The 21713-nt window shown below is 47.8% G+C and overlaps 1 protein-coding gene across 4 annotated transcripts in view; it reads right to left on the bottom strand.

The window, feature by feature from the left end:
- PBX3 (PBX homeobox 3) overlaps window positions 1-21713 on the bottom strand; it is a 158443-nt gene that overhangs the window by 12401 nt on the left and 124329 nt on the right. For all 4 annotated transcript variants that reach the window (XM_044992868.1, XM_044992870.1, XM_044992867.1 and 1 more), the window contains exons 3-5: window positions 18900-19141; window positions 9581-9771; window positions 6456-6591 (exon numbers count right to left, since the gene is read on the bottom strand). In XM_044992868.1, coding sequence (XP_044848803.1) covers window positions 6456-6591; window positions 9581-9771; window positions 18900-19141 — 569 coding nt within the window. The remainder of the gene's footprint in view (window positions 1-6455; window positions 6592-9580; window positions 9772-18899; window positions 19142-21713) is intronic.

Raw genomic sequence — 21713 nt, 5'->3', positions numbered from 1 at the left:
AGTGAAGTGTCATTACTGAAATTAGTAAACTGAACATTTATGCACCACAAAGCACGAAATATTTTCCATTGTGTTTCCACGTGCTTATTGGCAGTGCACACTTCATGTACTGTGCCTAATTAAATGTAACGGATTATGAAATTTTGAAATGATATGTGGAGTATTTATGGTGCATGTTGCATGGTTAATAGTTTCATATTTCTACCTCTAGAAACTCTTTTTTCAAATTCACCTTTTTTTATTTACATTTATTTGCATCCAATTTGAAGGCAGGGATAAGAGTCCATAAAACCCTGGCTCTTAATTGTAATGTGTTTTAAAAGATTTTTATTTTATTTTATTTTTTGCAAACAGAATACAAAAGCTGGCTTTCAATTCCTTTGTATTTACACTGATTCCGTTTTTATTTCAAATATACATTCTTGTCAAGCATATTTTTCTTTTGTTTGAAGCAGTAAAAAATTTTACTGCCATAATCCACTGACCTGCTTTTGCCAACGACTATGCCCTTTCTACAGTGTGTCTGATAGACTGATTGGCGTTCATGACACCTGAAAGAGGCTCATCTGAAAAGTATAGCACATCGGCTTTGCAGCCAGCATAGGTAAAGAACAGATGATCGTTTATCTCCCCTAAACATATGCTGATCAGATAGTTCTAAATTACAGCTGACGAGATTCTCTGCTAAGGACACTTTTTCCTAAATTACCTTTCCCACACTCTTGAACTATGAATACTAACAGCTAATACAATTTCATTTTTGTATTTATGTATTTCTTGAAAAACTTGCTCTACATATTATTTTATACACTGATTTCAAACCTGAAACCATTTATCTCCCATCTGCACCTAAATGTATCTGGGAGCCTAATCCACTGTTTTTGCCGCTCAGGTAAGCTCCACCAGCCGCATGATTTACAGCGAGCAGCGCAGTCCGGGGAGTTACTTGCTGAAAGGGGCAGCGTCGAACTTTGAATTAAATGTTTAAGTGAGAAAATGTTCCTTTCTCTCCCGGACCCTGGAACCCGCCCACGGCATTCCCGAGGAAGAGCTACAGGGGACTGTCAGTGGGGGAGGTTACAAGCAGTGGCTGAACCCGGCTGTGTACAATCAAAGCTGATTTCTAACATTTATTTTTCATTCCCCGCCACCACCCGCACTTCCTAGGCGCGGGCAGTACTGAGAGTACGGGTCTCTTGGTGCCCTTCTAATGACCAGACTCAAGGGTGCTCAGAAGGTTTGCAGCAAAGCCCTGTGACATTTCCAGCTGGTCTGCAGACTCAAGAGGTCTGGATTAGCATCCAAACCAAACTTCTGACTCTCATGAGATTCACTCTCCCATTACTTGAAAATAGCTCCTCTCTCAGCTGCTGGAAAAAACCAAGGGATTCTTCCTGCAATGTGGCATTTGCTTTTCATTTAAGGGGACACAGATTCCTGGTCAAGGGAAGATCTCTGGTCCCCACAGGCCTGTGATCTTTGTTTATCTCAACCCAATCTCCAGTTATTTCAACTCCCCTCTTCCCATAAAATGGTCAGGAGGCCTCTCAGACCCATTCAGTCACTTCCTTTGATGCCATTGCTTATCCCGTGGGTGTGCTACTCTTTCTAGTTTGCTAAATGGATTGCCAAGTTTACCCTGGATTTCTGGATGCATCCTCTGGCTTTTGCTGCCTTCCACAAGAGCAGTGTCTCCCTCTCTACTTCAGGCTCCCTGTTCGTATCCCAGTGAAAATAAACCCAACCTGGGCAGACTTTCAACACGGATTAAACCTGCCGCCCCATCTGTGGCCCTATGCTGCACCCTGCTTATGGCAATAATATCTGCCAACAGAAATATTCCCCCAAGTGCAGGGCTCACTCAGGTGAGGTCCAGCCAGATCTTGTGCTCCCAATCATAGTCATTTCCTCTGCCGATGCAGACCAGTATCTCATTGGCCACTGTTACTAAAGCCACACTCTGTGCAGATGGCTTCAGGGATGGTCTCTCACCCATTCTACAGTCCCTGTCTGTTCACTGTCCCGAATGGCGGGTCCTTGGAGTTGCATTCTCTCTATTTGGGTTTATTCTCTGCAGGCCACTGGTTTTATATTTCCTTATTAAACTCCATTTTCCACATCTGAGCTAAATCATCCCCTACAAAAAAAATCTCACTCCCAGAAGCTGATTAACTCTTTATCGGGAACATAACTGCCATCACTGAAACACAGAGACACTGTTTCTATAGGTTTCAGTGGTAGCCAAAATCTAACATCAGGAATCATAGCATTCAAAAACCAGGAGGAGAACACTTCAGTCTCTCTGGTCACTCAAAAACAGACCTAAAAGCGGCAATTTTTCAACAAAAAAACTTCAAAACCAGACTCCAACGTGAAGCTACAGAACTGGAATTAATTTGCAAACTCGATACCATCAGATTAGGCCTGAATAAAGACTGGGAGTGGTTGGGTCATTACAAAACCTAAACTTAATTTCCCCAACACTAATTTCTCCCTACTGTTACTCACACCTTCTTGTCAACTGTCTGTAATGGGCCACTTTCGTACCACTTCAAAAGTTATTTTTCCTCACTTGGTATCCTGCTGTTAATTGATTTATCTCGTTAGACTGACCTCACACTTGGTAAAGCAACTCCCATCCTTTCATGTATTTATACCTGCTCCTGTATTTTCCATTCCATGCATCTGATGAAGTGGGTTTTAGCCCACGAAAGCTTATGCCCTAATAAATTTGTTAGTCTCTACGGTGCCACAAGGACTCCTCGTTTTTTTTACTATGTCTACAGGTCTCCATTCCCACCCGCCGTCCTGCCCTGCTGGGAGCCGCCATTGCAGGACCCCACATAGAAAGATCCTGCTAATTCTACGGAACCAGAAGCGTAGCTACAATAGTGGCTTCCATGCTTTTTAATGACACCTTCTGGACCTCTGCTTTTGTTTCATCCTAAAGCATTAATCTCTTGCATCTGATATTCTAATCTGACCCATCCATAACTTCACAGAAGAGAGGCCCCACAGTACACGATCCAGTGTACCATGAACATTCCTCCAGTTAGAAAAACTGCCATTTAGACAACGTATTATGAACGATGTTAATGTACTTCTAATCCCAGTGTTATCCTTTCCTTGCTGCTCTAGCTCGCAAAGCAAAACCCACTGTAGTCAATAGGGGACCTTCAATTGACTTGAGTGAGCTTTGGATCAGGCCCAGAGTGAATTATCCTACCAAATGCCTTTGAAAATCTAAGGATACAACATCCACCACATCTTCCTTTGTACCTGGGCAGTAGATCTGCAAAGAGCTCAGGAACGTTAGAGAGAGAGACACACACACAGACACAGACACAGACACAGACACACACACCCCCAATCCCAGGATTGCAAGGTTTCAAATGAAAAACTTCCACTGTTGGGAGCATTTTCCTCCCCATTTATGCTAAACTCAGCAGGCTCTAACTGCTGACCGGGGCCCCAATCCTGAAACTACTGACGGCAAAGGCAAAGTTCCCATGGGCTTCTCCAAGCTCAGCTCTATTCAAACAGCGTTACAGAAGACACCAAATGGGCCAAGGCACAAGCTATGCTCAAATCCAGCCAGGCTTCCTAACGGGTTAGAGGAGCAACTGATGCCTGCTAGTATAAAACATCCAGTAGACAGACCTAGCTTCAGGTTCTAGGCCACCATTGCCCCCGCATTTGGGGGGCTACGTATTGGTTTTATATTTTAGTTTGCACAGGATTCTGTTAAATCTTAACAAAAGCCCTTTTCCAATTAAAAACAAGAAAAAGCAAAGCAATCGAATCTTTTAACACAGAACCAGTCAGCGAATGGCTTCCCAAGCGCCTCGTTTCCTTTCGGTTTGAGACAAGGACATTCCCTAGACTGAGCCCTTCATCTGCCGCAGGGGTGTCCAGTCTTCTCAAACCCACTTCCCTTGTTCTGGGCACATTAACTCCTCTGCCACCATACGCAGTTCTCCAGTCTTGCACGGACACACCCTAGCTCTTTAACAAATCTGCCACCTCTGCACCCCAATGTCTGTCACCATTTCTGCGAACAGAGCTGAAGAAACCCTGATGGTTAGCAGAAATAGTCTCTGAAACTTGATAATCAATAGCTGGTGCGCCTCTCACTACCCGTTTCCCTGGCTTCTGCTTATGTTAATAGATTTTTAAAACTGATTCTTACTTACAAAGTCTAATTAGTTTATATCACTGGCACTAGCCTACGCTGCCTTCGGAGCCAGAAGGCCTGAGACTAGTAGCAAACTTTTGGACTCCAAACCAAGTGGAGTACAAGTTCCACATGCCCCATGGCATTTAGTTTGTCCAGTGGAGCCAAGGCAACAGGCTCCAGTGGAGATCTGCAGAGTGATGCTAAAATCAGCAATTAGCCATTCAGTATTTTGATGCCAGGAAATAACCCAGGGGCAAATCCCAGTCCTGTGCTATGCCTGAGTGAATGGGTTTGGTGTTGGGGGTCCCACACAGTCCTGCTCCATGGCACACAGAGGAAACACAGCGCATGCATGTCTCTTGCCATCACACAGCAGAACTTCGCTGGTTTAGAAGCATGCAGGGCTCTCGGCAGCTGTGCAGGGTCAGAGAACAAGGACGGGGAAATGAGAACCCGAAGAGTCTTTCTACAGACGCCGGCAGGGTCAAGTTTTCCTTAATTTAGAAAGTTTTCAGAGGAAAACGGGGACAAAGACAAAGGCTAGTAATGTGGTTTTCTGAGTCTTGGATTTCTTCTGCTGTATCCAAAGTCAACTAAGAATTACTACACATTATAGAGTTGGGTGGGGTTTTTTAGACTAGGTTCCTACTTAAATCTACCATAAAGCACCTGAAAATGCCACAGTTTCACTGGAGACCTGTAAACTAAATCTCAAATCGTGTCTTAATTATAAAGCTAAAGGTTGATCCAGAGGTTATGTCACTAATAATGCCAATTCCGGAGCCTGCAATCATTAATACTTAACACATTAACCTCAGGCATTGCTCCTTTAAATTTATAATGACTTGAAATATTGATAAGCAAAGCTGATTGGAACTAGAGGGAATTGGCATCTCAGCCTTCAGTAGTAAGAGACAGACTTGCTGTAAAATTTAGAAACTATTGTTTCACTTACTTTCCTGAGAGCCAAGTCCCAACTTTCCCAAAATACAGGGGCCAGCCTTGCTGAGAGGATTCTGGCACTCTGCCAAATGTACATGCCATACAAAAAATGCAAAGTATTACTTTTCTTTTTAAAATGGCTGGTGCAGTGAAGAGTAAATGAAAGCTCAGTGTGACAGTGTGTCCATGCCTGGAAAGTCATTGCAGGAGAACAGTCTCGAGCGGTTAGATACAGTCTGGCTTGTCTAGGAAGCAGAATCCTGGCACAGCAGAGGTATTTGTTTCTGGGGCAGGAGACACTGTTTCCGGTCCCCTATTTTATTGCATGACGTTGCTGACAGACCAACTGACTGAACGGAGGGAATCACTTTGCCTAATACACTTAGCTGCAATGCAGCAATAATTGTCACTGTCCTGTGGTTGAAAAGTTGTATTCTGACAGGGCTTCTTAAAGGCTTCAACAAATCAGAGAAAAGCTGATCCATAAAAATAATTATTTATTTATCAATAAACTGGCCTTTCACTGAATTAACGTTCCGTTTTAATGAATGTATAGCTGACAATGAGAGACGAACCATCTAAGGATCTGATTGGCATGCACAGATTGCATATGATGTAATGCTGAATAGCTGCTTACAGGCATTAATTGTATTTATTCATTTTACTGCACCCTAAAGTAAGCCAGGCCCTTAATAGGCCCAAAAGAAAGTCATGCTCCCTGCCCCAAAGAGCTTACAATCACATTTCCCGTCTATCTGCCACCTTTTTACATGTATGTTTCAGAGACGTTAACTTTTATGTTCACCAAAGAGGGTATTGGGCAAGGACCACTGGATTGCCCGGAGAGCTTTCAAAGGACATTGGAATGCATCTTCCACTGTAGCTGAGAGGAGAGAGAAAAGGCACAGACTGGCATGTGGGTGGGCAGATACCCAGAAGAGCCAGGCACTGCATGGGTAGAGAGCCACCTGCCTTTTCCCACTGAATTCCCTCATTCCCATAGCTGGGACTCAGCAAAGCAAGAGTATCCATCTCGATAGACCTACACATTAGAGCCAGCAGACACTGATCAGAGCCAGGCGTGCTCTGCACTTGCTACTTCCTGCACCTAGGCAACTGTTGCCCCCTACCCTCCACAAGTCCGTGAACCGTTTGCTTTCAAAGGAAAGGAGCAGCATTCTACGGAAGGTGTGTCTGGTCAAAACCATGAGTGATCACTGGGGTAGACATGTCTACGTAGTGTCATATTCTCCAATCTTAACAGGGCTCAGCCCTGCCAGGCAAGGGATGGCGCTGGAGGGTGATGGCAATGCTGACGACATGAGCCTCGTCTTACCTGTGATACTGTGATGCTGCATTTCTTTGCCAGCTCCTCTTTGGCTTCTTCACTGGGGTAGGGATTACTGAGGTGGGAGTAAAAATACTCGTTCAAGATTTCTGTGGCTTGTTTACTGAAGTTCCGCCTTTTCCGTCTGAAATGAGGAAAGAAACCCATTGCTGGTACAGATGTTAACAGAAGTCTGCAGGAGGCTCTGTTCAGGATAAAACCTCCTTTACTTCCTAAATACATACCAGTCTGTATGCAACACACTTATCACTCAGCTGAGAACTGTATCTCACTGGCATGTTACAATACACACAGGCCCTGCCCCTTTCCCCAGTCACATCAAGGGGAATTTTGCCATTGACTTCCCTGGCATCATGATCTGACCCACTCCAAGTTCTTCTCGGCACCATGCTGAAGAGTTTATAATCACTGCCATGACATGTCGATTCTCAGGCCTTGCCTTCCTTGACCATTTGAACTACAGAGTTATTCAGCTTTTGCTCAGTATCCTGTCACTACGTTGTCTCTGTTTGCAGTACTTCATCCCTAGCTGGGCACGCCTTGTTTGGGGCACCCCAATACCATGGCCATGGGTGCAGTGGGGAAAAAAATAATACAACGAAAAGCAAAACATGGCTAGAGCCGACAGGTGGGCAGTGCAGAGCCTGTGGGGCAGCACCAGGCTCCCATGCAGGAACCAACCTGCTTCTCCAGGAAGTTGCAGATCTGAAAGTGGGTGCTATTGGCCTGTAATTACCAGCTCGTTGCTGAAAACAGAATAATGACTCTCTCACCGCTTAACCACAAGAACATTAGGGCCCCTCCATGGGTGCGCAGTGAGGAGCAAGGTTCAAAGGGGGCAGGGAAGTGCGTGGCTGGTGCCTCTGCCCTGCTGTGCACCACCCAGCAGAGCTCCTGGCCGTGTGAAGGGACGTTAGGCGCAGCCCACTAAGAGAACGGTGCTCCCTGGGGTGGTCTGACTCCACCTTATCTCTTACAATGGGATATGTCTGAATGGCATCAGTGAGTCCTAGTGTGCAGCACAGGTCACAATACTCAAGCAGAGCTCTGTCTCCTTGCTCCAGTGCCTGGGCTTGAAAGACAGAGAGATTTGCCCCTTAAGTGTGCTGCCCTGGCGCATGCGCCAGCCTGTCCATACCCCGGAAATGTGAGCAAGGTGAGCTGAGAGCAGGACTAGGCAGGGGAGCAGTACATTGGACTGGCCTTTTCCCCCTCGATTAGAAGGCCCTGTGCTCCCTTCCCAGTGTGCAGGGGGGACTGTGGAACAGAGGAATCCAAACCCCACCATTTGCACGGCTTCAGGCTTCCCCTTCCACCCAGCGTAGTGGTTTTTCTCAGCACATCTTCGGAAAGGACCCATTGAACATTTTCTTCAAAGTTCCGTTCCCCTCAGGGCTGCTTGCGATCTGAACGCCAGTGCCTCAGGCCAGTATGCAGGAGACCATCAATGCCCCAGCGCTCAGCCCCATCTGCCATCTGCGTGGCTCTGTTACTCCCTCCAGCAAGCCCTGGTGCAGGCAGACTCTCCCCAGAGCTGTGTTTATCTCATTACTGGGCTTCCGCTCATTTGGCCTTGTTTACCTTCCTTCCTTGTAAAGAAATCACTTTCAAATGTGCATCTGCAAGCTTTACCTGGCTGCAGACATTTCCCCAACTGTTTGTAATTACCCTAATTCGCCACACCTGCCAGTGACCTTCTCATTAGTGAAATTATTTCATTCCTGTTTAGCTCCTAACAGCTTTCAGGTGTAAGATGCAAGGTACTAGCTACAGGGAGGCATTGCTAGGATTCTGCTCAGTACTTTGGGCTCCGAGGGTTTTACTCAGTTTCCTCTCATATACCACACATCTCAGGGAACCTAATCGCTATAGGTTCCTGTAATCTGCATTAGTGCAGCTCTCCAGGAAGGAATGACACCTGTGGTCACTAATGCAGCCTGCTCTGTGGTTCAAAAGAAACCTAATTGTTTCCATAAACTGCTTGTAATTTCAGTCTGTCTGTTTCTGCTGTTGCACCATCGTGTGGAGAAAGCTGGCACTCGAGATCAGCAGGCATTGCATTGCTCAGCTCCTCCGTCCAGCCGCACCCTATCTCAAGTACCCACTGTCCTCCTGCACCCGGGTGTTGTTCCCTGAAGTACTTGGTGGTGTCTCCATGGAGAGACAGGCAGATGCACTGTCCTACCCCTTGCATATGCTGGGCAGCCATCAAGCACTCCCTGGATTTCCTCACCATTACTGCTGTCAGTTGAATTGTCTCGTTCGACTGATCTCCCACTTGGTAAAGCATCCCCCATCCTTTCATGTATTTATACCTGCTCCTGTATTTTCCACTCCATGAATCGGATGAAGTGGATTCTAGCTCACGAAAGCTTATGCCCAAATAAATTTGTTAGTCTCTAAGGTGCCCCAAGGACTCCTCGTTGTTTTTCCTGATGCAGACTAGCACGGCTAACCCTCTGAAACCTGAGCAAAGAAAGAGTTCCCCAGGCCTGGGAAAGACCCAGAGAGCTTTAGAAGCACCCTGGCTGCTGGGAGCAGCGCTGTACTCCAGAGACCCCACCAGACTGCCACACGCTGGTTCTGACTAGCTTCGCTGGTGCAAGTTCAGAGCCTGAGTCTGTCATCCTTTCACGTGGTAAAGTCCAAAGGACACCCCGGTGGGAGCAAGGCCAGCAGAATCTGGACCTTTGTAAACAACATCAACCAGGCACGTCTAGTCAACAAGGACACAGACCCTAACCTGGGCTCAGCCTTACCAGATTTCAATATTTTGCAAGACACGTTTCTAAAACACCCATCCTGCGCCATGGCTACCTTACCCTGGAACTGTTCAAATATCTGCCAGGGTGCCCGTCACAGCCTTTACCTGGGTCCTGTACAGCTCTGAGATGTGTTCTGGCAGATGAATTGAAGTATTTAACCCTTATACTAAACATGTTAAAAAGACACAGCATTTCAATGCAAGCTTTCTGCAGGGAACCTCCCCTTCCCGAAGCACACATTGAGTGGATGAACAGAGGCATGGCCCGGGGTGAATCAACACACATCCTGGAGCATGTCAGTAAACATTGTCTGAATGAAAGCAGCAGCAAAACTATCCTCTCACGTACCTGGCGTCAAGGAACCTTGATCTCAGAATCATTACTGCTTCACAAGTGCTTTGTTTGAGCTGCATCTGGATGGAGCTGAATTTTCGATGGATGATGCCCACCATCCTTTCGATCTCCTTGGGAGAAATGGGACGTGTCCGACTCTGTTCTCGGAGAAGGTTCATCACGTGTGTGGTGAATTCGTTACACGCCTGTGAAGGACAGAGCAGCTCAGAGATGGTTTTGTGCTGTCACACAGGAACATAACTGCTGACCTCACTGCTGTGTGAAGCCACCGAGCATTTCCTGGGTCAGGTGCATGCCACACCCCAGCTGGTGTTGTGCATGGCAAGCTCTGCGGTGGCAATGAATTGTGAGGAGCCTGCAGTAGCTATCCTCAGCCACCTCACAATGGGAGGCAATGCACGCAGGAAAAGAGGCCAGGCAGCCACAGAGTGACCCCTCCTAATTTGGGAGATCGGGATACCGTGCCAGTCCCCCCCCCCCCCCCGACCCTTGCTCTTAACCATCTATCTCCCTCAGGGTTCCCCTTGGGCTCATCCAGCAGAGACCTCCAGGGTCCTTCACTAGAGCATGGCCCGTCTTTCCCTTGTCAGGGAGCTGAGCCGTCCTCTGATCAGCAATAATACAACGGATAGACACAGATGCATATTTGTGAATGAAAGTTTGAGTCTCTTTTCTTTTAACAGTGCCAGGGGGGTAAACAAGCTATGACTATGCTATGGCTCTTTTTACATTTAAAGAGAAAGAAATCGTAAAGACAGTGCCTGGGGATTTTTCTAGGTGGGGCAGAAGGGCACCGAAGTGGAAGGGTGTGCTCAGGTTATAGCATATAAATAGCAACAGGCATGAGCATAATAGTAGCTGGGACTCCATTGTTGCAGAGCAGAGTTAATAACCTAAATGTGGGTGAGGCCCCCCCTATCTTTGAAGCCCGCCTGATACCATGACTTCCCTTCTAGGAATGCACTTCACCACTCTCACACAGCAAGTAATTGTTTAACCAGCTGTGGCAGATTATGATATTTAAATCGCTTTGATTTTACCTAGAGCAAACCCTTTAAAAGACATAATTTCACAGAGGCCATATGCCATACATCTGCAGGGCTCTCTGGGCCCTGGCCTCCACAGTATGGCCTGAACACTGACGAGAGAAGGTGCTGGAAGCTTTGGATTCGCATTCCTTTCTGCCTCCACAGATTATGTAGGGAGGAGGATAGTGCAATCTAAACTTCTCAGGCTGCCTCATCCAGAGACTTTTCCTGAGCTGGATGTTGCTATGAACAAGCCGTTGGTGTGCTGGCATTCTGGCTGCTCCGTAAGCAGAGGCTGGGTGCTGTCACAAACCATGCTGATTTATCTGTCTGTCCTGTCGCTCAAAAACAAAACCCAGCACTGTTTTCTGCTTGAGGGAACTAAGTTACAACTACAGAACTAATCTCTTCCTAGGGACCCAGAATGGAGCTCCAGCACATTCCATGTACAAACCTGTCATTGTCCTAACCTGGCCATAGAAAACCAGGGACCTAGCACTGTGCCAGCTGAGAGCTGCATTTTTTAGGCATGCAAAAAATAAAGGGATGTCTGGTCCTGCGAAAGGCCTTCACACCAAGGAGGATGTCTCAGAGGCTTTGGGTGCCTTTGCAGGGGTGGATTTTGATTATCCAAGCAAGGCAGATGTAGAAAAGCTAGAATCACTGCCAAATATGGCCAAAGGATTTCACTCTCATGTACCCAACCTCCTGGGCTATGACCATGACACTCAGCAGTCACTAAATCAGGCAGAGGAAACTGCAGAAGTCTTGATCGGGCTAAGCATGTAACTCTCACTGTGGTGTCAGCATCACTTTGATTCGAAAGCTGGGGTTAGGGTTTGTTTTGCATCTAGGTTTTCAATGACTAATCTGAATTTCAGGAGCCCACATGAGGGAGAGTGAAAAGGGAAAAGTTTATGCATCTAAAAACTCATCATTTCCTATAACATTTGCTGAATGTCTCACAACTTATTAAGTGAAGCCATCTATGAATGCAAATGCTGATTAGCAATTTGGCAATAGCCCAACATTTGCAGAATTCACGGAGCTTTTCTTTAAACCAGTAGTTCATACATGATTAATTAGAACATCTCATTTATGTAGTGTGCACTTTAGCTCATTACTCTAAGTAAAATTCGTTAAGTATTTACATTTAGATAATTAAAATCTGGGTACACCCTTAAGAAAGATGCATACACTTCAGGCAAAGTGATTTTTTTCTTTACACTACTGAAAGTAAATTACAGGCTAATTTACGTCCTTGCTGCACGGCTTTGGAGGCAGCAGTGTGACAGGCTCAGCTCCTTGCCTTGCAGGGGCGCAGGACTCGCTTGGTGCACAGCGCACTGGCGGCTCTTGGGCCTGGCTGAGTCTCCCTGACGATGGCTCGGCAGCACCGTCACTGAGTCCAGGTCACATTCCCGCTCAGTCCCCGTTCGGGCTCCATGGGCACCGCTGGAGCGAGGGAGGGGAGGCAACTAGCAGGGAGCTGCAGTTCCATTCCCAGGCTCTAGTGCGGCTTCCTCGGTTTTATATTTGAGCAAATCTGAGCTTTGTTTTTCATTTGCACATTTTTCCTTCCCTGGGGTTTATTTTTATGGCCCGAAACAACAAAATAGGCGGGTCCACAGCTCCCTTCCTCTGCCCTACGGGGGCCAGACCTGTACCTCGGCTGGAAGTGGCAGTGGATCCTCCTGCTGCCAGGGAGAAGGAGACTGGGAACTGCTCCTCCCCTCTCTCTGGGTCACTGGCAGTTGTTCCGCTTGTGAACTGGGCTGGAGACAGCCCAGGGGAATGAAATATTTCCACTCATCAGGGCTGGAGGGAAGGTGGACCAGGCTGCGAGCTTCCTCTCCCCATTGGGGCAGGGCAGGGAGACAGTAGCAGTGGATTCCCTGCCTGCCTGTAGGGCTGCCAGGCGTGTCTGGTCTGATTCCAGTGGAGGAGCTAATCCTGGAAACCCTGTTTAACCACATACTCATAGTGTCACTGGTGGCCAAGCCTGGCAAGCCAGGGCTCCGTCCACAAGCAGGTGGCACAATCGAATCGGAGACACATTGCTTTGGCAGCTTTGATATTGCCAGCCTGAAACAAACCACAGCTCCCAGTTCTCACTGTTCTGGGTTCTGTTCCTCCAGCTCTGGCATGAGTCCCCGCTATGTGCTGACATGGCACATGGTCACTACCTGGGAGCACAGACACGTGCCTGGCCCTGCTTGGGTCTATTGGTTTTGCTAATGAAATTTAAGATTTCTTGGAAACTGGACCGGAAATTTAGTTCTGCGCCAAGCGACACGGGCTCATATTTTGTAACCTTGGGCACTTGCATGTGTCTGACCCAGGTGTAGTGTTCATTTCTGCCAGCATCACCCTGGGCAGAACTGATCATGCAGAGCCACCGAGTCACGATCCTAACAGTCTCACCATAAAACCCACTGCAGGATTGGAACACACTCAGAGCTGGATCCCGGGGAATCTTTCCATTGACATCCCTGGTCTCTGGATCTGAGCCCTTACTGCCACACGTAGCATGTCCAGCAATGAGCAGACTCAGCCTTCACTGGCGCTTCTCAGGGAAATGAGCATCCACTCCCTGGTAAGAGTCTGGAAGGGTCAGTTCTACGTTTGCATTTCACCGGTTGGCTCCCCAGCAGGAGTAATAGTACAGATGTTTCAGAAAAAACATTTTTACCCATCTGACTGTTATTCAAGAAGCTTTCGTTCATCGGGTAAATAACACACGTTCGTAAGTAATGTAGGTACCAAAATGCAGCAACTCTTTTCCTGAGACACCAGGGGGGCTCTGGTTTCCCTGAAAAATACTTGGCACTGAGAAAATGTCACAGGCACAACACTTGCCACCTAATTTCATCATTATTCACAGGATTTGGGGTGTTTTTTCCAAAGCCCTGTATGAACGGAAACGGTTGCAGTGAAAATATTTTCATGCATTTTTTCCCCATGAAAATATTTCTGCCCCAAAATGGTGTTAAACTGCCCTCCAGAAGGGTCAGATAATTCACTCTCTTCACCAGCTCTGGACATCTCAGAATGAGACTGCTAAGGGGCGGCTGTGAGACCTGTGTGTTTAAACCAAGAAGACTGAACACACACAAACATTCTGTTGAAAAGCTCCAGTGAACTTCCTGCTTTCAGGAGACGAGAACCATCCCATGCAGAGGAAAGGCTCGCTGCTTTGGAGCTACAGAAAGGGCCTGATTCCAGTTTCCCTATCGCTAGTGTGCACCATTTAACTGCTGGGGAGTTACTCCTGAATCCCAAGGGTGGAAATAAGATCAGACGAATGTGCCACATGGTCTTGTTCTCTCACGTTTAGGTACAATATCCAAGCTACTTGAGCCATTTCTTGCTACTATTTTTCAGGCCTGGTGGTGCCCTGCACATCACTAATAAGGTCAGGTTGTAAGGGCTGGCCTCGTTAACCTGCTCCGAAACCCTAGAGAAGCAGAGAATGCCTCAGCATGCTTTAATGCTTAATCAAGATTTCTCGGATGTGCACAAGGACAAGACGGAGACTGGCTTAGTTCAGCGGCTGGACAGCCATTCCCCAAACAATATTCTGCACTAGGCCACACTGCACTCGGGCGAGTTCTCAGCATGCTCAGTGGCACTTGTCTGGAGTCCAGGCTTCACTCTGATTTGGGGTGAATTCAGAAGACATCTGTGAACTCGGAAAGCAGGTTCCCAGCTGCTCAGGGAGGCTTGGGACCCTTACAATACTTTTGCCTACAGCAAAAATGTATTTCAGTGTAATTATAGAAGATAGCTTTCAATATGTCATCTCTATTATAGTGGCTGTAAATTATGGAGAGAACTGCCTGCGTTCAACCATTTCTCCTGCCACAAGGCGGGGGGGGGGGCTGCTCCTGGCGTGACACACTTTCCTTTTTTTTTTTTTTTTAAGTGCATTCCCCTAACTGGCAATGTCAGAATCAAACTCTGTCTGGGAAATGTCTGCACAAGCGGCACTTTGGTCTCTGCTCCTGGGTGCAAAGACCCCCCCGGAAGTAGGATGACCAGATGTCCCGATTTTATAGGGACAGTCCTGATATCCGGGGCTTTTTCTTATATAGGCTCCTATTACCCCCAGCCCCCGTCCTGATTTTTCACACTTGCTGTCTGGTCACCCTACCCGGAAGGTTCGCAGGCAGCGCGAAATGGTGACATGGACTGAGTCCCTTTTGGAGCAGCCTCCTCTCCCATGGAGCAGGCCTGCTCAATCCTCGTGCCTGAATCATGCAGTGGGAGCTGGGTGCTGCAGTGGGGCCGCTTCCTCTTTACCTGGAGGACAGTAACAGCCTTTCAGAACCTTGCAGCCAGTGAGGACAGGGAAGCAGTCCTGGTGCCTCTCGGCTGTGGAGACCAGGCCCATTCTCAAGGCAAACGGTTGCTGCCAGGCTTGGGAAATTATTGTCTTTCTGGAGAGCAGGCGTTGCTGGCGTCAGGCTCAATGGGGAAAAGATACATGTTTCGGATCAGCGCTGCCTCTCTCCCCTAGCAGCACCTGCGCAGCCTGCTCTGGTTCCTGGGCTTTGGGCAGATGGCTGGGGCACTTCGGCTGAAACCTTTGTAAATGGAGCTAATGTCGCCTTCCCCTGCCCCAATCGTTACACTTATTACAGCCAAAGACCATTTGCCAGGAACTAGCGATTAGCACAACCACGGGATTCATTTCAGCCCGAAATCCAGCTCCAGCCTCTCCCCCTGGGATTTTCTAAGGGGCTTTAATTCACTGCTGGGGCGGCTGTTTGTTCATTTGATGAGCATCGCTACCTCCGCAGAATAAAGGGATGTATTCGTCAGAGCATTGCTGCCCAGCTCAGTGTGGGGAAGGGTTTGGGAATTTGGCAACTGATCTTTGATTATCAGCAGGTAAGTATGCCCAGTGGTCTGTGATGGGATGTTAGATGGGTTGGGATCTGAGTTACTACAGAGAATTCTTTCCTGGGTGCTGGCAGGTGAGTCTTGCCCACATGCTCAGGGTTTAACTGATCGCCATATTTGGGGTCAGGAAGGAATTTTCCTCCAGGGCAGATTGGCAGAGGCCCTGGAGGTTTTTCACCTTCCTCTGCAGCATGGGGCACGGGTCACTTTCTGGAGGATTCTCTGCAGCTTGAGGTCTTCAAACCGCAATTTGGGGACTTTGATAACTCAGACATAGGCTAGGAGTTTGTTATAGAAGTGGATGGGTGGGATTCTGTGGCCCGCATTGTGCAGGAGGTCAGACTAGATGATCATAATGGTCCCTTCTGACCTTAAAGTCTATGAGTCTATGACTTGCCCAGGTTGTTTCTTTATGGAGAAAAAGGACCTTTGAGCAAAGTCACTGTCAGTCACTCACTGAGTCCTCCGGCACTGTAATGACATAGTGAAGGATTGCTGGCCGCAGACAGGACTAATGGCCAGTGTGTGAATAGCCCTGGCCTTGAACCACAGCAACAAAGGTTCTGTCCACATTTCCAGCAGAACGTGGCCTGGACTGCACCGGCTGGGGAAAGCATCCAACCCGTGTCCCCAAACGCCTCCTCAGCTGTCCACATGACACAACTCCCTTCCCACCACCCAGCTTCCTGCCTGCTCCCTGACACCCAGCCGTGTGCTGCTGATCCGAGACCTCCGGGAGCCTCTCAGAGCGGGTCTGGCTGCATCTTAGATTCCAGAGCTTGTGAGATTTGAATGATCTCAACTCAGCTGCAATCGGTGTCAAGCCAAGAGGCTTCCAGAGCTACTGGGCCTTTCAGCGACTGTTTGGTTGTAAGAGATGAGGCCTTGTGGAGAGACCCAGGGAAGGGAGAGGGGCCGATGGGCAGGCTCGGGGACTATTAGAAGGCTCAGAAAGAGGGACTCTGGGTTATTGCTGCCCCTGCAGATGTGCTGATTGGCAGCGGGGAGGCAGGAATCTGTTAGAGACAAAGAAATCCAGAATGTTGAATAAGCATGTGTGCAGCTCCGAAGCAAGAACCTGCAAGGAGCCAGGACTGTCCCGCCGGCTCATCTGGTCAGGTTGCTCAGGGCAGCGGGCAGTGCGCACACAACGCAGCAGGACCAGCTGTGCTGTCTGCCTGTTGCCTGCTGCTCCTACCTGAAGATCCCACCAGTGTCCAACATGGCAGATCATGGCATGTTAGGGGGTTGGCGTGCAAGTCAGCCACGGACTCTGCCAGAGGGTGGCCCTTACTGTCAATACCTTGCAGGGAGACTCCATTAACCTCTTCCATGTTTTCTTTTGTGTTAATGACCTTCATAAAACAGGAAATTAAACTAGTCCAAGAGCCTCTGTGGGATTAAAATGCAAAGTCTGAGCATCCTACAGCCAAGGACCCCGGCTGGGAGACCAAGCAAGTCCCCTCCCATGGCTAAGCCCCAGCAGAGCAGACTGGGGGAACTTGCCACGCCCCAGCAGAGCAGCTAAGAACAGAAGAGCAGCCAGGTCGAGCCACAGCAAAGGTCCTCCGACAGCGGCCAGTGCCAGGAGCCCCAGGGGGAATGGACAGAACAGGGAATCATCCAGTGATCCATCCCCTGTCGCCCATTCCCGGCTTCTGGCAAAAGAACGGCGCCTGAGCAGCCCCTGTGATTTCCTTTGCTGTCGTGCTTTCAAGTGGGATTTTTACCACTGCCTTATGGTCTCGGTTGTGGTTTCGTTTTGTTCAGAGGGACGCTTCACAGTAATGTGCTGGGGTGAGCCCAGAACTTCCCCACCTTCAGCTCAGGAAACCACCAGCTGATTAGGTTCGTTGAGCAGAGTAGGTTCAGGGTTTATAAGCTTTACTAGGACCTCTCTGGCGGGAGAAATGAAGCCATTATGGCTGAGGCTGGCAACAGCCAGGGGTCTCACACCCTTTTCTTCTTCCGTCCCCCGCCCCCCCCTGCTTCCAGCTCCTTAGATGCAAAGTTGTCCACTAAAGAAACACAAAGGACAATCACTCTCCCTGATGGCTCTGCAGGCTGCCATCACTGCACAGTCCTGCCACGCTGGATGCACGGGGGCAGGGAAGCCACACTGCTCTGCACTAGAGCAGAATGCAGTTTTTTAAAGGTTCCCCCAGTGTCCATGAAACCCACAAGAGCAGCATGTCACCAGCTCCCAGAGAAGAACCCGCAGCCCTGAGGATCTGCAGAGGATTATTTATAGCATGTAAAACTACTGAGAGCAAATGTCAACCTTAAAAGGTTTCACCATCAACTTAATTTGCATATTTCTTATTATTATGAATAATAAATTATCATCTTAAATTTATATAGTGTATTTCATCCTGAATAATCCTGAAGTGCTTTATATCTCTACATGGCTATAGTTTATAGAGAGAAAGATACAGATTACCAAACCCAATTGAAACTTCAGGCAGAATTTAGGGAGGCAGAATATATTTGCCCAGGACACTCAAGCTAATGCTCTAAATCTTGCAAACAATGCCATGGGAGCTTCACAACCACAAGTGGCCAGGACCTCTAAAGACACCACCTCCAGCAGCAGGGGCCACCTAGCACCATGCTAGAGTCTTGGATTCACTGCCAGCTCCGAGGAAGTTTGATGCCTATTAATTCACCAACACCATTTCCTGTTTCTCAACCATCTCCCAGGCAAGTACTAGCCCAGGCCTGACCTTACGTAGCGTGTGAGATCTGATAACCTCCCCAAGCGGTAGGGCTCCCGCCATCGTGCGCATTTTGGCTCACTGAAGCACTGGTTTTACTAGGGTTCATTACAGGCTTACAGAGTGGCACTATTTAACGCCCACCCTTCCCTTAAGTCTAAACGGGGATCAAAGCCCTGTGGCATAGCTGCAGCTGGCCCAGGTCAGCTGACTCAGGCTCACAGGCCTCAGGCTTCAGAGCCAACCATCACTGTGCAGACATTTGGGCTCAGGCTGGAGGCAGAGATCTGGGACCCTCACTCGCAGGGTCCCAGCTTGCTCCAGCCCGAGCCCGAGTCAGCTGGCCCAGGCCTGCTGTGGGTTTGTTCTTCCTGTGTAGACACACCCTCAGAGTCCCCTAACCGAGCAGTTTCTAGGGTGGGGGGGACTACTGGTTCGGGCTGTTTTCGTGTGCACCCGCCATAACAGCGGGGAAAACAGATAAGAACCAGGCATGCTAGCCAGCCTGGTCATTGGCGCCGAGCTCCACCCACAACATCAGCCCTTTCATTCGACTACCCAGCTCTTTAACCAGAGACAGATGTAATTTTTAAGCCCTATATAGAAACAGAAGCGCAGAGACAAGTGGCAGCAGGCACACATAGGGCTGTGAGAGCGATGTCTGACCTGTTCATATTTCTCCAGCTCTGTGTGATAGATTTGTCTGATCTGGGTCAATTTGGCTCTGTAATCTGAGTGTTCGATAGAGTTATCTGAGGACCCTCCAGAGGCTGCTGCGGCTGCGGCTGCTGCTGCTGATCCCCCACCTTTCTCAGGACCTGAAACCCCTTCTGCCAGAAGCATATTGTCCAGTCTCATTAGCTGGGGATCGGGAGGGTCTTCCTCCTGGGCTCCTCGGATGCTCAAACCTTGGGTAAAAAAAGAGAGAGACAGACAGAGAAACCACAGTGAGTATTTCCCATGCCCTGGCAAGCTCCTGCCTGCAGCCAGCCCCACTGCCGGGGGTGGGCTGGACCAGTCATTGTAATATTTTACAAATCCATTCTCTGCCGGGAGAGACATTGACCCCCCAGGCGTGAGGGTGGATAACGGCTCTGTCCCCATCACCACGATGGCCTAAGAGGTCCAAGCGTCCCCCAGCCCTAAGGAAAAGTCGTATAGAATTTAGCAGAAATAAAACCAATAGGGGTCTATAGAAATTACTCTGGAAACCCACTGAGTTTAACGGAGGATGAGAGACTTGTCACAGAACTTTTCAAACACTCGATAGGTTTTTTTAATTCTTTACTGTAAATATGACAGGAATATACGCATACATGATGTTTTCCTTTATTTTTCAATAACATACCTAAATCTAAGCACTACTTATTTAGCAATATCACACGGATAGAAAAACATATGGTCGGAGTAAGTTTGTGTTATTTATTTGTCTGAGGTTCGTGGTGTTCTTGCAGAGACTTGCTCAGCAGAAATCGATCCCTGCTACAGAATCCGAAGGGTTAACTTGGAGTGTCTGCAGAAGGGGTAGCGTTCTCGACTGAACTCCAGGGGACTTTCCCATCAGAGTAAATCGGTGCTATAACTCCCACTGGTGTCAACCAAATATACCTCAGAGGGAGCCATCCTCCAAAGGTCAGCGAGCTCCTACAATGCACCCAACCCCCTCGTGGAAGGTTTAGGCATTACAAGGGCAGCAGCAGGGATAGAAGTGAGGGCAAGATAACAGAAATGCCTCTTCATGAAAAGCTGAGGGTGGTGGGACCCCAGCATGCCCTCCTGCACACAGCCTGCCATGCAGAACAGTGCACCACTCTGGAGCTCACATGCAGATTTAAGCACTAAATATAAACAAGGAAGAATGATGCCTTCTCTTTACCACCCAGGCATTTACCTGCAGTCACGATGCTGGGATGCTAAACATGGGTTTGAAATTGCCGGCACTATTACAGTATGTTGGTGGGAACTACACTTTAAACCTAATTTCTGTTTTAAAATGAGACCATCCAAAGTGATGCCCAGTCAGCAATCTCATCTGAGTGCTACAGATCAAGGCTGACAATTTGTAGGTTTAATCAGGGCATGCAGGCACTCTGCCAAGATGTTATCAACAATGCTGAAAACAAAGTTTAAAAATAATTACACTAGTATAAAAATCACTAGAGCCATTGCTACTCGAATCAGCACTTCTATTAAAGATGTAACACAACCAGCGATCTCCCAGCCCAATTAACCTCTTTAAATCTGTTTAAAACCAGGTATTCACACACTAGTTAGACAGGATCCCAGTGGGTAGGAAGTTGGCACCTCGCATGTTTGCATTCTGATTCTGCCGTCTGTGTCTGCGCCTGTTCTTAGTTACACACAGTGGTGCACACCCTGTGTAGAGTGCAGCGTACATGACAATAGCATCCAGAAGCTGCCAAGTGTTCCGTTGAGTACCAGCAATGCTATTATCTAGGCTAGCCTCGATGCAGCCCACACTCTTTTAGAAACAGATTTGATTCCTCGATGTCCTGAACTCCACACATTGCATGACACGACCCCTCATTGGCCAACCTTCCAGGCACAAGAAGGCACAGCTTTAATTTCACTCTAAGACACACATTTTAAACCTGTCACCTTCATTTAAAAATATAATTCCATATAATTTAATTGGGATAATAAAAATGTCTCGTTGTCGTTTTAAATTATTTCTGTTGCCTGTTCGGAGGTTGAACAAGGTTTGAAAATATAACGTATTATCATCATCCGCTCATTGACTGAGCCCCAAAGTTAGCACCAAGAACCGTGTGGTCAAAGAACACCGACACAGCAGTCCAGACGGCTTTCCCTCTTTATTCCGGCATCTACCCGCTCACAGACATCCAAGTTACCAGCTCAGCCTCGCTCAAGCCAATACACCTGCTTAGCTCATGAAAGTTTCTTAGAATTAAGATTTGGCAGGCTTTGTTATGTGTGTGCGTGTCAGCAAAAGAAAGTGCAACAGGTCAAAGAGACTAGAGGAAAGAAGAACAGAAACTCATTTTCCTTGGATATTCTCTTTCTGATTCGTACAAAGAATTTTTTCCCTACTGAGGTGATTGTCCTTTTTGTTGTCTTTTTCTTCTCTCCCTTCCAGCCTGGCTTTAACGTTTTTGAACAGCGTTCTGGTTTTCTAACCCTCTTCCATTTACATTTTCAATTGTTTCCTTCTAAATACCCATTCCTATTGTTATTTCTTTGTTCTTTGTCTCCGTCAGTTTCTTTTCCTGTACTTTCCCCCAGCGGCTGTTGAGTCTTATGGCCTACAATGGTCTTTATTCACCGTCAGAGATTTCAATAGTGGTTTCACTCATCTCCCCTGACAGATAAACACTTGGGACCAAATTCTGCGCTCAGGTAAATGGGCCCCACTCCTCTGGCTTCCTGGTCCTTGTACTTTGGAGTACGGGCCAAAGAGTAAAAATTTCTGCTCAAAATGACTGTGTTTCTAGACTGAGA

The sequence above is a fragment of the Mauremys mutica genome, chromosome 18 (assembly GCF_020497125.1).
Source record: "Mauremys mutica isolate MM-2020 ecotype Southern chromosome 18, ASM2049712v1, whole genome shotgun sequence".
In the NCBI taxonomy this organism is placed as follows: Eukaryota; Metazoa; Chordata; order Testudines; family Geoemydidae; genus Mauremys; species Mauremys mutica.
The sequence above is the reverse complement of the archived record's forward strand: the minus strand, read 5'-3'. Positions and strand labels throughout refer to the sequence as shown.